This window comes from Myotis lucifugus, unplaced genomic scaffold, assembly GCF_000147115.1.
Source record: "Myotis lucifugus unplaced genomic scaffold, Myoluc2.0 scaffold_759, whole genome shotgun sequence".
NCBI classification, from domain to species: Eukaryota; Metazoa; Chordata; class Mammalia; order Chiroptera; family Vespertilionidae; genus Myotis; species Myotis lucifugus.
In genome coordinates this window covers 75,950-91,696 of record NW_005871807.1, presented here as the reverse complement: position 1 = coordinate 91,696, position 15,747 = coordinate 75,950, and the positions used below count along the sequence as shown (strand labels likewise).

The 15,747-nt window shown below is 49.5% G+C and overlaps 1 protein-coding gene across 7 annotated transcripts in view; it reads right to left on the bottom strand.

Moving 5' to 3' along the window:
- Positions 1–15,747, bottom strand: part of WDR60 (WD repeat domain 60) — a 61,483-nt gene that overhangs the window by 12,533 nt on the left and 33,203 nt on the right. For 6 of the 7 annotated variants that reach the window (XM_023746909.1, XM_023746910.1, XM_023746911.1 and 3 more), the window contains 6 exons: positions 7,588–7,717; positions 5,230–5,341; positions 4,011–4,099; positions 2,568–2,697; positions 1,005–1,174; positions 166–328 (listed from right to left, as the gene is read on the bottom strand). In XM_023746909.1, coding sequence (XP_023602677.1) covers positions 166–328; positions 1,005–1,174; positions 2,568–2,697; positions 4,011–4,099; positions 5,230–5,341; positions 7,588–7,717 — 794 coding nt within the window. Of the gene's footprint in view, positions 1–165; positions 329–1,004; positions 1,175–2,567; positions 2,698–4,010; positions 4,100–5,229; positions 5,342–7,587; positions 7,718–7,813; positions 9,490–15,747 lie in introns of those variants that run through there. The other variant, XM_023746915.1, reaches the window with a different exon arrangement.

Below are 15,747 nucleotides of genomic sequence, written 5' to 3'. Positions count from 1 at the left end.
CCTGGAGGCATTTTTGTTCTCCTTTTTGTCAAAGGCCTCTTTTGCTAATAGGTCAGACCCCATCCTCTGGGGTAACCGGAACCATAAATGCCAAGACATTTCAGACACTCCTGGAGTCTGTCACACTTGTCTAGAGACACCTAAAGGCAGGCGGGCTTCACTGACCAGTGGAAAACGTTGCTGTCCTGAATGTCCAAAAGCAGTCGCTCAGCTTCACATAACGATGCATCCGAGAGTCTTCTCTCAGGTCCCACACGATGACCGAGCCGTGCACGGTCCCAGCAAACAGCAGGAAGGCCTTGAAGGGGCTCAGGCAGCAACAGGTGACCTGGGAGGACAGAGAGCTCTGCTGCCCCGGTGCCCGGGGCCTCCCCGAGAAGCTGCAGACACGAGGCCCGTCTGGGCGTGTCTGCGCTGGCGTCCTCAGTGGGCGCCAGGCCCCACTCAGCCCCATCAGCAAAGCCAGCTTCTGTCTCTCCATTTACAGCCTGCATCACCAAAAGTTATCTTCAAGTCCCAAAACTGACATCAGTAAAAGTTACTGTTCTCTACTGTTTTGGTGGAATCAATGATTCTGAGGTCAAGGAGCATGTAAACAGGGTGACCTGCGTGGCCACCAGACCACGGCCTGTGAGCCAGGGGCCAGAAAACGCATGAGACTACAGACTCAATCTCAAGCATTAAGAAACCTCTACCATGTCCAGGACCCAGACAGCACAAGCAACAAGTCCACTCTGAACCAGAGCCGTGCCCAGGGGCCGTGTGTCCACTCGGCCTGGAGCCCTAACTGATACCCAATTCCCACAGTGTGTGCCAACCAGGCTTCACGCTGTGGGTTTCTTCTGAACTTAAAATTTTTAGAGTCAAAACAGACCCACTCATGTCCTGTCACAGACAGAGCTGAGGGAGGCCAGGAGGAAAGAGAAAGGAGCTGACAAGTTCCACCCTCCTGCTCCCTGTGGCCCAGCAGGCGCCCACCTGCCCGCCCTGCGCCCGAGTGATACCTGTGACTCACACACCAGGACCTTCTGCGGCCCCGAGGGCTGCCAGATGTCCCACACGCAGAGCAGGTGCCTGTGGTCCAGCGGAGGCGCGCAGGCCTGGTCAGGAAGCCCGTGAACGGACACCACTTGCCTCCGCGCCGGAGAGGCGTGCAAGCTGGACACGTTGCGATCTGGGGACAGAATACGGCAGTGCCGCAGCATGGGAGGGTCTGCCAGAACCAGGTCAGATAACACAAATATGTCAGTGCATTTCAGCTTCATGAAGAAGCAGCATGGCCTTCCAAAGCTCCACGTGCCTGAAATGCGGGTGGTCAACGGCCACAGCTCTACAAGAACCCTGTCAAAGCTGACGTGTGGGTTTGCTAAAAAGTGATCCTTCAAACTCGGTACAACGCAGCCCGGAGCCAGGCCGCCTCAGTGGGCCCTGCAGTCCCCGAGGTGTCACACCGCCAAGCAGCTCCGTCAGGGGCCCTGCCCACTTTGTTTTTCTCCCAAGAGCTTGCCCAGTTCAACCTACTGCACACGTCACTCATTTAGCAAGTTCATAGTCTGACCCACAAGGATTTCTGTCCACTGCTGACTCTCACCAGGGCCCGGGACACTGGACACACGCTGCACATGGGCCAACGCAGGAATGAGGAGCGGCCCGCCGGCACCACGCTGCTGCGCGGGCGAGCACTCCTGACGGCGGAAGCATCACTCCTTCCGAGGCCTCGCCTCACAGGTGTGACCAGCGAGCCTCAGACACCTGTCATCCACTCTCCTTCTGTCACCTCAGAATTCATTCTACCAAAATGCAAACCTACGAGGAATCCCTCCCTGTCCTCAGGAGGGTCTCCCACGCCCACCAGAGGCCAGTCCTGTGAGGACACGCACGCTCGTGTCCCCCACGAGGGACTCTTATGCCAGTGGCACTTGTACCAGCGCCTCCAGGCCTGCGGGTGCGTCACTGGGCAGCTCCGGGAGAAGAGGTGGTGTGGAGCGTGCACACCTGTTTGGAATTCCATAGAGACAGTGATTCACTACTTCCTGACAGGATAACTCATATCTTTTAAAAATAAAAACACCCCCCAAAACCACAAGCTTTTTAAAGCTAAAATGCCATTTTTGTTTATGTGAAGGACAGAGGCACCCCCACGACACGCCGCGCGTCCCTCCTGCGCGGCCGCCTGCAGCCATCGTTCCAAAGCAGAGCAGCGACCAGCCTCAGGCACTGACTGGACCGCGCAAATGCAGTTTTTAAAACTGATCTAAACGATTACATGTGACCACACTTCACGTCTGACAAACGTTTTGTGCTTTGAGGCCACGGGCTACCTGTGGGTCTACGGAGCAGAGCCAGCGCAGGCCGCACGGCCTCTCAGCGCTGCGCTGCTCCGGTCTCAAAGGAACAACCGAGCGGTGCCCGGGCAGGGGCAGGTCCTGGCACCGCCTCAGCAAACACGCACACCCGCACGTGTCCCGCCTGCACCTCACGGCTGCACCTCACGTCACAGGCGGGCCCGAGACCGCGACGTCAGTGTCACGCGTGGTCCCACTTAGGCACCAGCAGGAGGCTCTTACGCTGGAGGAAGGGCAGGCTGGTGTTCAGCTGCCAGGCGCTGTCACTGACGGGCAGGGTGCTGTCCTGGGCCCCGGGGTCCCGGCTGGGGGCAGCTGCCACGCGGTCCTCTTCCAGCAAAACTGCAACCACCTTCCAAAGACAGTGAGTGCCCGAATCAACACGCCGCCCGCTCATCTCCCCCACATCTCACAGGAGCTGCTCCCCCGCCAGGCACCAAGGAAGCAACAGGGTGCAAGGACACTGTCCTGCGGGCACAGCAGGGGAACAACTCCTCAGGAAGCTGGGATCTCAGGGCACACGCCATTGTTGATGGCAGAGACTCTGCTAAAGTACCAGGACGAAGACACGTCACGCGCAGGCCCCAAGGTGTTCTCCCTGCGCTACGAGGACCCAGGAGGCGCAGTGAGCCAGTCACTGCTGCCTGCCCAGCCGCCTGCCGCTCCGCCCTGCGCTGCCAGCCCCCTCAGCCTCCCAGGACTCACACCGCGGAGAGCCACCGCTCAGCGTGTGGAAGCAGGACTCGCTGGAGGGGGGACAGCGGGCAGGCCAGACTGAGCCCCACGCCAGCTGCTTTACACCAACGGAGACGCGGTGGGACCAGGAACACAGACTCCCGACTTGAGGGCATTCGAAAGAGTAGGAATGTGGGTCCTTCTCTTTAGAGACTCACAGGGGCTCACGGGGCCTGTGGGCACTGCCCTTGTGTCACAGCAACAGGGAGGGTCTGTGGGGGCTCAGAGGAGACAGTGGCCGCGACCTGCAACTGTGGAGGCGCCTCAAGTCCTCCACGTGCTCCCTGTCTCTCATGCCGTTTGACGTTTCCATGGCCAGTTTAAAAGTCATAAGTTTCTTAGTTTCAAATACTCTAGAGCTGTGGTCAGCAAACTGTGGCTCATGAGCCACATGCAGCTCTTTGGCCCCCTTGAGTGTAGCTCTTTCCACAAAATACCACGTGTGGGCGCGCACACACAGTGCGATTGAAACTTCGTGGCCCATGCGCAGAAGTCGGTATTTTGTGGAAGAGCCGGGTATTTTGTGGAAGAGCCACACTCAAGGGGCCAAAGAGCTGCATGTGGCTCACGAGCCGCGGTTTACTGAGCCGCAGTTTGCCAACCACTGCTCTAGCCCAGTGGTTCTCAACCTTCTGGCCCTTTAAATACAGTTCCTCATGTTGTGACCCAACCATAAAATTATTTTCGTTGCTACTTCATAACTGTAATGTTGCTACTGTTATGAATCGTAATGTAAATATCTGATATGCAGGATGGTCTTAGGCGACCCCTGTGAAAGGGTCGTTTAACCGCCAAAGGGGTTGTGACCCACAGGTTGAGAACCGCTGCTCTAGAGCTATGTCTGCCTTGCCAACTTCATTTGTGTTTTCCAGTCGTTGTTTATGTTAGTTGGTGGTGACCCAGGTGACAGGCCACGTCCCAGGCACCTACCTGGCAGGCTGCCCGGAGGAAGCTGGACAGTCTCAGCGTGTCCACCTTAGGCACAGCCGCTGCATCCGAGGGCTCCCTGCTCTCACTCCCTAAAAAGTCACAGAAAACAACCAGGTGGGCTCTAAGCAGCCACGTCAGAGTGCAGAGGCCACATGAACATTAGGAAGCTGGAAGCGGAGCTCAGAAAGTCCACATTTACTCTGGATCTACTGTAAACTGCACCTGATGGAGGGAGGCTCGGGCGATGAGCACAGGTGCTGGGTCACAGCACTGCTCACCTGAAACTCGTCACCTCATGAACCGCTGTCCCCAATACATGTAACTGAGAAAACCCACTGCATCTTGTTTCACATAAAGTCTGTGAACGGAACCCTACTTAAAGACATTAAGGAAAGCACGGGTGGACAAAAGTAGATTGACAGTTGTAACACAAATAACCCAATCATTAATGAGTAATAATACAAGAAACTCTGTTTTGCGTGCTCACAACTGTAAACTGCCTTTGCCCACCCCTGGAGCTCACGGCATCGATGATGGTGTAAGTGTCACATGTCGGTGCCTGATTTCTTAGGGGGAGGCTTCCTCAGAATCAGCTGCAACAGGGAAGTGGACACGGAGCACACAGGTCACGGAGGAAAGCCACGAGCGTGGAGCACGCCTCTGGGACCTGCCATCTGTATCGACACCACGTATCTGCAACCACACTCGTGTAGAAAATCTCTATTGCTCAGCTGGCTGATTCCCAGAATCAAGAGGTTGCGGTTCGATTTCTGTTTGGGACACAGTACCGGGTTGTGGGCTCAATCCCCGGTAGGGGGCATGCAGGAGGCAGATGAGTGATAATCGATGTTTCTCTCTCATCGATGTTTCTATCCCTCTCCCTTCCTCTCTCTCTAAAAATCAATGAAAAAGACATTTTAAAAAAATTAAAAACAAATCTCTATTAAGGAGAACAGATTATCCCAAGTCAAAAGCCAAGCGCGCTCAGAAGCCCTCACGAAGCTGCGTGTTTGGAGGGGACTCTGCCCTGCTGACCGGCCCAGCTGGCGCTCAGGCCGCTGGTTTGCCCCACCAAGAGGGCGTGGCACTTCCATCAGGTACGAACCACCACCCCCGGGAGAAAGGCAGAAGGAGAAAGAGCAAGCGATGCACTGAGCATAGCACCACAGGCAACGTGAAGAACCCGGCTCTCAGAGGGGAGCAGCTGCGAGCTGCTTACCCCCCGACACGGCCGCGCCTTCCCCGGGGTGCTGAGTCCACGCCTCCCTGGTCTCCATCTCCTCTGTCTGGATGTCTCGCTCCACATTCCCTTCATTGCACTGGACGTACGCCTTCAAAACAAAGGGCTGCGTGAGCACTCAACCTCAAGCAATGCCTCGTTACTGACAAGAAAAACGTTAGTTCTCAATGGCAGTCTTCTTGCTTTTGTCAAAAATAAGTATCATGGCATAAATACCATCAAGCAAAGGCAGTCTGGGTCTTAAAAGTTTGCTGTGTTTAATAGGCCTGACTTTCTAAAGGGTTTTAAAAAAGTCACATCAAACAATTCAGCTTTGGTGTAAAAAACTACTGAGGAGCCCACCAACATCTATTTTTTTAGGAACATACTGACTTTGCAAACCAAATGCAATCTAGCCCTAGCGGTTTGGCTCAGTGGATAGAGCATCAGCCCACGAACTGAAGAGTCCCAAGTTTGAATCCAGTCAAGGGCACCTATCTTGGTTGCAGGCTCGATCCCAGGCCCTGGTCGGGACACATGCAGGAGGTAACCAATGGATGTGTCTCTCGCACATCGATGTTTCTCTCTCTCCCCCTCCCTTCCACTCTCACAAAATATCAGTGGGAAATACCTTGGGGTGAGAATTAGCAACAGCAAAACAGGTGCGTGCTGCAGTCACGCGTGTCGTCACTAGCAACTCTGAGAGGAGCTGGACCATCGGCTCAAGGTTAGCGTGAGTCAGCAGGATCACCCAGCGCTCCTGCAGGGCCATCCCGTGACCTCCTCCTATTGAGAGACTGTCACCAACGGAATGGACCCACAGTATGTACCCAATGGCACTAACAGGACATAAGAAAAATGCAAGAGATAATCCCTGCCTTCAACTTCTGGAACGGAGGGGGAGTTAGTGACTACAGTACAACAGGGGAGTCAGCTGTGTGGCATGGAGGGTGGAGACTTTGGAATAAGAGAGTTCAGTGTAAGTCATGAGGGAAGGCTTCACCTCAGGCCTCGAACCAGGCCATGGACACTGAGAAACACACGTGTGACAGGAGGGCTAGGCTCGGTGACAGAGAAAACACAGGTCAGTGATGGGGGCCTCCCACAGTGACAGAGGGCACACAGGCAGGTGAGGGGGCCTGGCACAGTGAGAGAGGGCACACAGGCAGGTGAGGGGGCCTGGCACAGTGAGAGCGGGCACACAGGCAGGTGAGGGGCCTGGCACAGTGAGAGAGGGCACACAGGCAGGTGAGGGGCCTGGCACAGTGAGAGAGGGCACACAGGCAGGTGAGGGGCCTGGCACAGTGAGAGAGGGCACACAGGCAGGTGAGGGGGCCTGCGCACAGTGAGAGAGGCCACACAGGCAGGGGAGGGGGCCTGGCCACAGTGAGAGAGGGCACACAGGCAGGTGAGGGGGCCTGGCACAGTGAGAGAGGGCACACAGGCAGGTGAGGAGGCCTGGCACAGTGAGAGTGGGCACACAGGCAGTGAAGGGGCCTGGCACAGTGACAGAGGGCACACAGGCAGGTGAGGGGCCTGGCACAGTGAGAGCGGGCACACAGGCAGGTGAGGGGGCCCTGGCACAGTGACAGAGAGCACACAGGCAGGTGAGGGGGCCTCGCACAGTGACAGAGGGCACACAGGCAGGTGAGGGGGCCTGGCACAGTGAGAGAGGGCACACAGGCAGGTGAGGGGCCTGGCACAGTGAGAGAGGGCACACAGGCAGGTGAGGGGCCTGGCACAGTGAGAGAGGGCACACAGGCAGGTGAGGGGCCTGGCACAGTGAGAGAGGGCACACAGGCAGGTGAGGGGGCCTGGCACAGTGACAGAGGGCACACAGGCAGGTGAGGGGGCCTCGCACAGTGACAGAGGGCACACAGGCAGGTGAGGGGGCCTCGCACAGTGACAGAGGGCACACAGGCAGGTGAGGGGCCTGGCACAGTGAGAGAGGGCACACAGGCAGGTGAGGGGGCCTGGCACAGTGAGAGTGGGCACACAGGCAGGGGACAGTCAGGGCATACAGGGGAAGGTGCAATGGAACAGAAAGGATGGGACGAGGGTGAATCACTTCAGGGGGAGCATGGGAATCACTGGGTGCACAGCACTTGGAGGCCCTGCACTATGACAGTCACACCCTCACTGGGACCTGAGCAAGGGATCCAGGGGACATTCTGCTCCCCACACAGCCACACTGGGAGCGGGGAGCCGCCCTCCGTGTGGGCTTCTGTGGACACCTGCACACCGTTCAGGTTCACTTGCACCACGTGGTGAATGAGGGGCCCTTCTCCCTCCCTCCTCCTCCTCTGCACATTCCCTGCCCTCAAGGTCCAGAGCGCAGTCAGTACCTGCTGTACTCACCTGCTTGGTGTTTTTTCTCCCGAAGTTCCTGATGTACATGTCATATTCATTTACTGGTGGCAGATCCAAGAAAGAGAATGTGAATGAAAAGTCCAGGTCAATGAGCCGAAGCAACTTCGTGCTGCGTGTCCTGGAAAATAAATTGGAAACAGACAAGTTAAACTGAGCAATGCACAGGGGCATGCGGGGAGCCTCTGGTGAGACAGAGCTGCTGTCCAGGACTCACCTGTCAGTGTCTGTCTGAGGCATTTAGCAGTCACGCGCGGACCAACGTGAGAGCATCATGAACCACGCTTCCCGAGTCAACACAGAACCACGCCAGGCTCCGTCCCTAGAACTGTCACAGAAAGCAATTCTCTGCACTTCACGACTTCGTGGGCTTGGACCAGCATTGCCTTTCTGTGATGTCGCTGTGCTGTGGCCTGAAAGGGCGTGTCATGTTCGTGCCGCCCGCTGTCCTTGAAGCGCAGACCTGTGTCCCATGGGACTGGACCATGCCGTCGCCTACAAGCCAGCCGCCCTGCTGCCCACAGGGCGCCCAAACCCTGCACTTGGTTTTCCTCGGCTCACAGACTCCTATTCGACTGCCGGGCTGGTCTCCTTTCCTTCCGGACGTTAATGCCGGCGCCAGGCTCCTGGGCACCCCATCGCAGGAGCTCTGCTCTCCTCCCAGCTGGTGCTCCACCCACAGGTGTCCTTCCCACTCACTCAGGGTCATTACCCAAACCACCACCTTCCCATCACCTTACTCTCTAGCTACCATCCCATCCTCCCAACCTACAGCTCCAGTCCGCCATCCCCACACATCTCCCACCACACGGCACCCCCAACAGATGAACCCACGGCTCACTCGTGTAAGCCTTCAGGGACATGAGTTGTCCACAGTGCCATCTTTTACCCTCTCAGTGTTTGTGGTAACGGCCTTTTCATTCTTGCTGTTGAGTCTTTGTGTCTGGCTTTCTCTTTTCCCTTAAGTCAAGCTTCTTAGGGCTTATAAATTCTATGAATGTTTTTAAATAATTCCTTTTGGCTTTGTTAAACTTGACAGCTTCCAATTTTATGGATTTCTGACATTATCTTCTATTATTTTGTTCCTTCTCATTTCTTACTGTCCTTTGCCCCAATGAGATAGGTATGTGGACATTGGTTTGCAGCCTTTTCCGTTTCCAATGTGTCTCAGAATAGCTTTAACTGAATCCCACAGCTTTTAAATGCTGGTTTCCATTATCTGTGGAAAATAGTTTCTAATTCCCATTTGACTTCTTTGACCCACAGCTTTTTAGAAGTATAATACTTGATTTTCAAACTTTTGGGTATTTTCTAATTACCTTTTTATTATTGATTTCTAGCTTAATTGCACTGTGGTCAAAACACGTCTTCTGTATTATTTCAATCCCATGTCCAGAACATACGATCTTTTGAGAACTTTTCTCTGTATTCTTCAAAAGAACATAAATATTGCACTTGCAGGTATACTTTAGGTGTGTGTTAGATGTAGTTTAACCATGCACTCAAACCTTTGTACCTCCACTAAATTTCTATCAGCTGCCAAGGGACATGCGCTGCCAATGCCCACCTGTGTCTGAGGCACCTGTGTGCTGCCCAGTGTGCTCTGTCCACTCTGTGCTCCAGCACTGGGTGCATTCGGGCCGCCTGGCAGGCTCATCTGCTGAGCTGACCCTCTCATTGTTACGAAGTGACTTTCTTGTGCTCTTCCTGCTTTCAAGTTTTCTTTGAAGTTAGTGACATCAGCGTTGTCTAGTTAGTGTTTGCTTGGCAGATTTCCTCTATCCTTTCTCAACCTTTCTGTGTCCTGATATGTAAGGTTTGTCTCTTGAAAGTCACATATCTGGCAGGTCCCATTCAACATCTTTGCATCACACCCTTGAGACGCCGCAGGGACCTGACTCTTCTCCATCTTGACGAGCCTGTGGGGAACTGGTTTCCTTACACGTCATTTCACTCAAGGCACAGAGCTACTGATGATGTGAAGTGAGGCCGTACTGTGCCGTTGCTTTTCTCCAGTTCATTAATATGTAAGGCAGGAATTTGGTTCTGGTTTAATCTCCCATCTTCCTGTTGTTGTCTCTGTTCCATGACCTTTGTTCCTTTGTTGCTCCTTTCCTGACTACTTTTTAAAAAATATATGTATACATATTTTTATTGATTTCAGAGAGGAAGGGAGAGACAGAAACATGAATGATAAGAATCAGTGATCAGCTGCCTCCTGCACGCCCCCTACTGGGGATCCAGCCGGCAACCCAGGCATGCGCCCTGAGTGGGAATCAAACCATGACCTCCTGGTTCATGGTCGACATTCAACCACTGAACCCCACCAGCTGGGTTCCTGACTACTATTTGATTAGCCACATGTTTTTTGTTTTTTTTATAATTCCATTAACTCTTCTACTTGCTTCTTAGTCATACATTTTTTTCATTATCTCTTAATGGTTACCCTAGACATTTTAACAAGCATTCCTAACCTATCAAAGTCTACCTTAAATTAAATACTTTTACCTCTTCCTGTTGGGACTTCATCACAATTTATTGTTGCCCATCCCCTGCTCCAGTTCTTGGACTATGTCAAGGTAATTTAGTCCCATACACCTTTCAACCCCACGTGCAGTGACATGAGTTCCTACTTACACCTGCTGACCTTTCTTTTGCCACTGTTTCCTAGTTGAACCAATGTGTTACAGGCAAGCATTTCTCTGCATTCTCATCACATAAGTAGCATCAGTTTTTAAAACCTCGCCTATTTCTAGAGAAGAAACTCACCTCATTATTGTTTGAATATCCACTTCTCTGAATATTCACAGATGTAATTTATGGTGTGTGTGTGGGTGATTGAGGGACAGTTAGATCTTGCAGGAGTCTCGGGGACTGGCAGACCAGACTCTCATGGAAGGGGAGCCCCTGCTACTGCCACAGGCACTCCCAGGCCGGGTGTAACTTTGGCGTAGAGCCCATGCTTCTGATAGAGGGGAGCAGCAGAGGCCAGGAGCGCAGCCACACCGACACCAGGACTGGCTCAGACACCATCCCGGATCAGTGCAGGGGGCTGCTTACCAGTCATAACCCATGTGGGCCCACCATCACGCCCCGGCGTGAGTGGCATGGTACCGCGGGCTCCCAAATGTCTGCAGTGAATGCACAACAGAGAGACTTCCTGCGCCGCACCTCCTTGCTTGCGCGCCCAGACCCTGCAACCCAGGACCCCACACTGTCAGTACAAGCCAGGGGGACCATGGACCCCACCCCCACCCCAGGACCATGCTGCCAGTCAGATCCAAAGCCGCCCGACACGCACCCCACTCCGGGCCCCAGGAGAGCACTGCCGCTGCAACCTGGAACCACATGGAGGGCTCAGCCCCAGGTCACAGGTCAATGCTATCATTGCAATCCGGAGCCACTCGGCACATGCCCACCCTGGGCCACAGGACTGTGCTGCCGGTGCAACTCAGTGCGCCCAGCCACTGGCCACAGGACCGCATTGAAGTGCACTGCCAGAGGGACCTAGGGCGCCACACTGCCGCAGGTGCCGGGGTGGCACGGTGAATTGCACGCCAGAGGGCTCTGGCCCCCACAGGGAGTCACACAACAGAGGAACTGTGCATGTGCCCCCACAACCCAGAGCATCTGCAGCAGACAACTGAGGGACCAGAACCATGGGAGAAGTGGGTACAGCTCAGAGCAGAGACAATAAAGGCATGAGGCTCAGGCAGACCCAGCCTCTGGGCTAACAAGTTCCAGACCATTGGACCTCTAGGGACTTTAACCTCTTGGACCTCAATCAGGGTGCCCAGGGCCAGGAAGAGACAGCAAAAATGGGAGACAAAGAAACAATCCTCAAAGGAAAGAAAAGGAGAACTCATCAGAAAAGAAACTAAATGAAATGAAGGCAAGCAATATGTCACAGAAGGAATTCAGACCAGCCCTAACCAGTTTGGCTCAGTGGATAGAGCGTGGGCCTGTGGACTGAAGGGGCCTGGATTCGATTCTGGTCAAGGGTATATATCTTGGTTGCAGGCACATCCCCAGTAGGGGGTGTGCAGGAGGCGGCTGACTGATGTTTCTCTCTCATTGATGTTTCTAACTCTCTATCCCTCTCCCTTCCTCTCTGTAAAAAATCAATAAAATATATTTTTAAAGGACACTTATGTAATACCCTTTGTAATACTTTAAGCGAAAAATAAAAAAAAATATATATATATATAAAATATATTTTTAAAAAAAGAATTCAGACAAAAGGTTATAAAGATGCTCAACCATCTGGATGAGAAATTCACCAACATGTGTAAAAATCAAGAGGAAATGAAGAATGACATCGCTGCAATGAAGAACACAATGGAAGGTTTCAACAGCAGGCTAGAAGCAGCAGAGGACTGAATCAGCGAGTTAGAATATAGGATAGAAAAAACACCCAATCTGAAAAGCAATTGTAAAAAAAGCAGGAGAGTTTAAGGGAGCTTTGGGACAACATGAAACGAAGCAACATCCTCATAATAGGGGTGCCAGAAGTACAAGAAGAGGAGCAAGGAGTAGAAAACCTATTTGAAGAAATAATGACAGAAAACGTCCCTGACATGGGAAAGAAAAAAATCACACAAGCACACAGAGTCCCAAACAAGATACACCCAAAAAAGACCACACCAAGACACACCACAATTACAATGGCAAACGTTAATGACAAAGAAAGAATCTTGAGGGCTGCAAGAAAAAAAACAGAGTTCCCTACAAGGGATCGCACATTAGACTATCAACTGATTTCTCAACAGAAATGCATCAGGCCAGAAGGGCATAGAATGGAGTATACAAAATGATGCAAAGCAAGGGACTCAATCCAAGAATACTCAATCCAGCAAGGCTATCATCCAAAATTGAAGGGAAAATCAGGAGCTTCACAGACAAAAAAGGCAAAGGGAATTTATTACCACCAAGCCAGCAATGCAGGAAGTGCTAAAGAGAATGTTGTAAAAAGAAGAAATAGACAGGGAATAAGGAAAACAGGAATAGAAAAAAAAATGGCAACAAACTACCTATCAATAATAACCTTAAATGTAAATGGATTAAATGTTCCAATCCAAAGACATAGGGTAGTTGAATGGATAAGAAAACATGCCCCATATATAAGGACTCACACAGACTGAAAGTGAAGGAGTGGAAAAAAATATTTTAAGGCAAAAGGAAATGAAAAAAAAATTGGAGTAGCAACACTTATATGTGACAAAAATAGATCTCAAAGTGAAGGCCATAACAAGAGATAAGGAAGGTCACATCATATTACTAAAGGGATCAATACAACAAGAGGATATAACTCTGGTAAACATATATGCACCCAACACAGGAGCACCAAAATACATTTTTAAAAAAACTTCAGGAAGATATCAAGGGAGAGATCAACAACAATATTATCACAGTAGGGGACTTTAATACCCCATTGACATCACTGGATAAATCTTCTAGACAAAAAAAAATCAACAAAGAAACAGCAATCCTAAATGACTCACTAGATCAGATGAAACTAATTGATATCTTCAGAACATTTCACCCCAAAGCTACGGAATATACATTCTTCTCAAGTGCACATGGGACATTTTCAAAGATAGACCACATATTAGAATACAGGCTAAACCTCTTCAAATTCAAGAAGACTGAAATCATATCAAGCATCTTCTCAGATCACAATGGCATAAAATTAGAAATCAACTATAATAAAACCAATAAAAAAAACAATCAAACACTTGGAGGCTAAATAGCATGCTATTAAACAATGATTGGGTTACCAAAGAGATCAAAGAAGAAATAAAAAACATCCTGGAAACAAATGACAATGAAAACACAACAATCCAAAATCTATAGGACACAATGAAAGCAGTTGTGAGAGGGAAGTTCATAGCTATACAGGCCTACCTCAAAAAACAAAAAAATTGATAATAAATTATCTAACCCTACAACTTAAAGAGTTAGAAAGAGAGCAACAAGAAAAGCCCAGAATAAGTAGAAGGAAGGAAATAATAAAGATTAGAATGGAAATAAATGACATAGAGACCAAAAAATGATATAAAAGATCAATAGAACCAAGAGCTGGTTCTTTAAAAGGATAAACAAGATTGATGAACCTCTACCCAGGCTCACCAAAAAGCAAAAAGAGAGGACCCAAATAAACAGAATGAGAAATGAAAGAGGTGAAGTAACAACTGACCCCTCAGAAATACAAAGGATTGTAAAAAAAATACTACAAACAACTCTATACCAAAAACTGGACAACCTAGATGAAATGGACATATTCCTAGAAAAATACAATCTTCCAAAACTCAATCAGGAAAAATCAGAAAATCTGAATAGGCTGATAACTACTGAGGAAATTGAAGCAGTCATCAAAAAGCTTCCAGCAAACAAAAGCCCTGGTCCGGACAGCTTCACAGGGGAGTTTTATCAAACATTCAAAGAAGAACTAACACCTATACTCCTCAAAGTATTCCAAAAAATCCAAGAGGAACACTTCCAACCTCTTTTTATGAAGCCAGCATTAACCTAATCCCAAAACCAGATAAAGATGCAACAAAGAAAGAAAATTATAGGCCAATATTCCTGATGAACAAAGATGCTAAAATCCTCAATAAAATATTAATAAATGGCATCCAACAATTTATTAAAAAGATCATGCACCATGACGAAGTGGAATTTATTCCAGGGATGCAAGGATGGTACAATAGTCACAAATCAATAAATGTGATACATCACATAAACAAACTGAAATACAAAAATCAGATGATCATATCAATAGATGCAGAAAAAAAACATTAAACAAAATGCAACACCCTTTCGTGATAAAATACTCTCAGCAAAGTGGGAATAGAGGGATCATAACTCAACATAATAAAAGCCTTATATGACAAACCTACAGCCAACATCATACTCAATGGGCAAAAACTAAAACCATTTCCCCTAAGAACAGGAACAAGACAGGAATGTCCACTTTCACCACTCCTGTTTGACATAGTACTGGATGTTCTAGCCATAGCAATCAGACAAGAAGAAGAAATAAAAGGCATCTGAATTGGAAAAGAAGAAGTAAAACTGTCATTAGTTGCTAATGACATGATATTGTACATAGAAAAATCCTAAAGACTCCATCAAAAAACTACTTGATTTAATAAATGAATTCGGCAATGTAGCAGGATACAAAATTAACACTCAGAAATCAATGACATTTTTATACACCAATAATGAACTTATAGAAAGAGAAACTAAAAAAAAAAAATCCCATTTACCACTGCAACAAAAATTAAGATACCTAGAAATAAACTTAACTATAGAAGTAAAAGACCTGTACTTGGAAAAGTACAGGAAAAAAGAGATAGAAGAAGATATAAACAAGTGGAAGAATATACCGTGTTCATGGATTGGTAGAATCAACATCATTAAAATGTCCATATTACCCAAAGCAATCTATAAACTCAACGCAATCCCCATTAAAATCAATGGCATATTTCACAGACCTAGAACAAACTCTCTAAAAATTTATATGGCATAAAAAAAGGCCCCGAACAGCCCCAGAAATCCTGGGGGGAAAAAACAACAAACCAAAGTTGGAGGGATCACAATACCAGACATCAAGTTATATTACAAAGCCACTGTTCTTAAAACACCCTGGTACTGGTGCAAGAACAGACACATAGACCAAGGGAACAGAACAGAGAACCCAGAAGTCGACCCAAGCCATTATGCTCAATTAACATTTGACAAAGGAGGCAAGAACATACAGTGGAGGCACGTGCGGGGCTGGACTGACCTGAAAAAATGTCTGGATTTCTAGAAGGCTTGAGATGCTCAGAATGCATTGATTGGGGGGAAAACGCAATACTATTGCTTCCACTGCTGCTGGTGTTCTATTTTTTACAGGCTGGTGGATGATCATAGATGCAGCTGTCATTTACCCCACTATGGAAGAGTTCAACCATTCATACCATGCCTGTGGCACTACAGCAACCATCGCCTTCCTAATGATTAATGCAGTATCGAATGGACAAGTCCGAGGAGATAGTCACAGTGAAGGTGGGCTGTGTCAAACAGGTGCTCGCATTTGGCTGTTCATTGGTCTCATGTTGGCCTTTGGCTCTCTGATTGCATCTATATGGATTCTCTTTGGTGGTT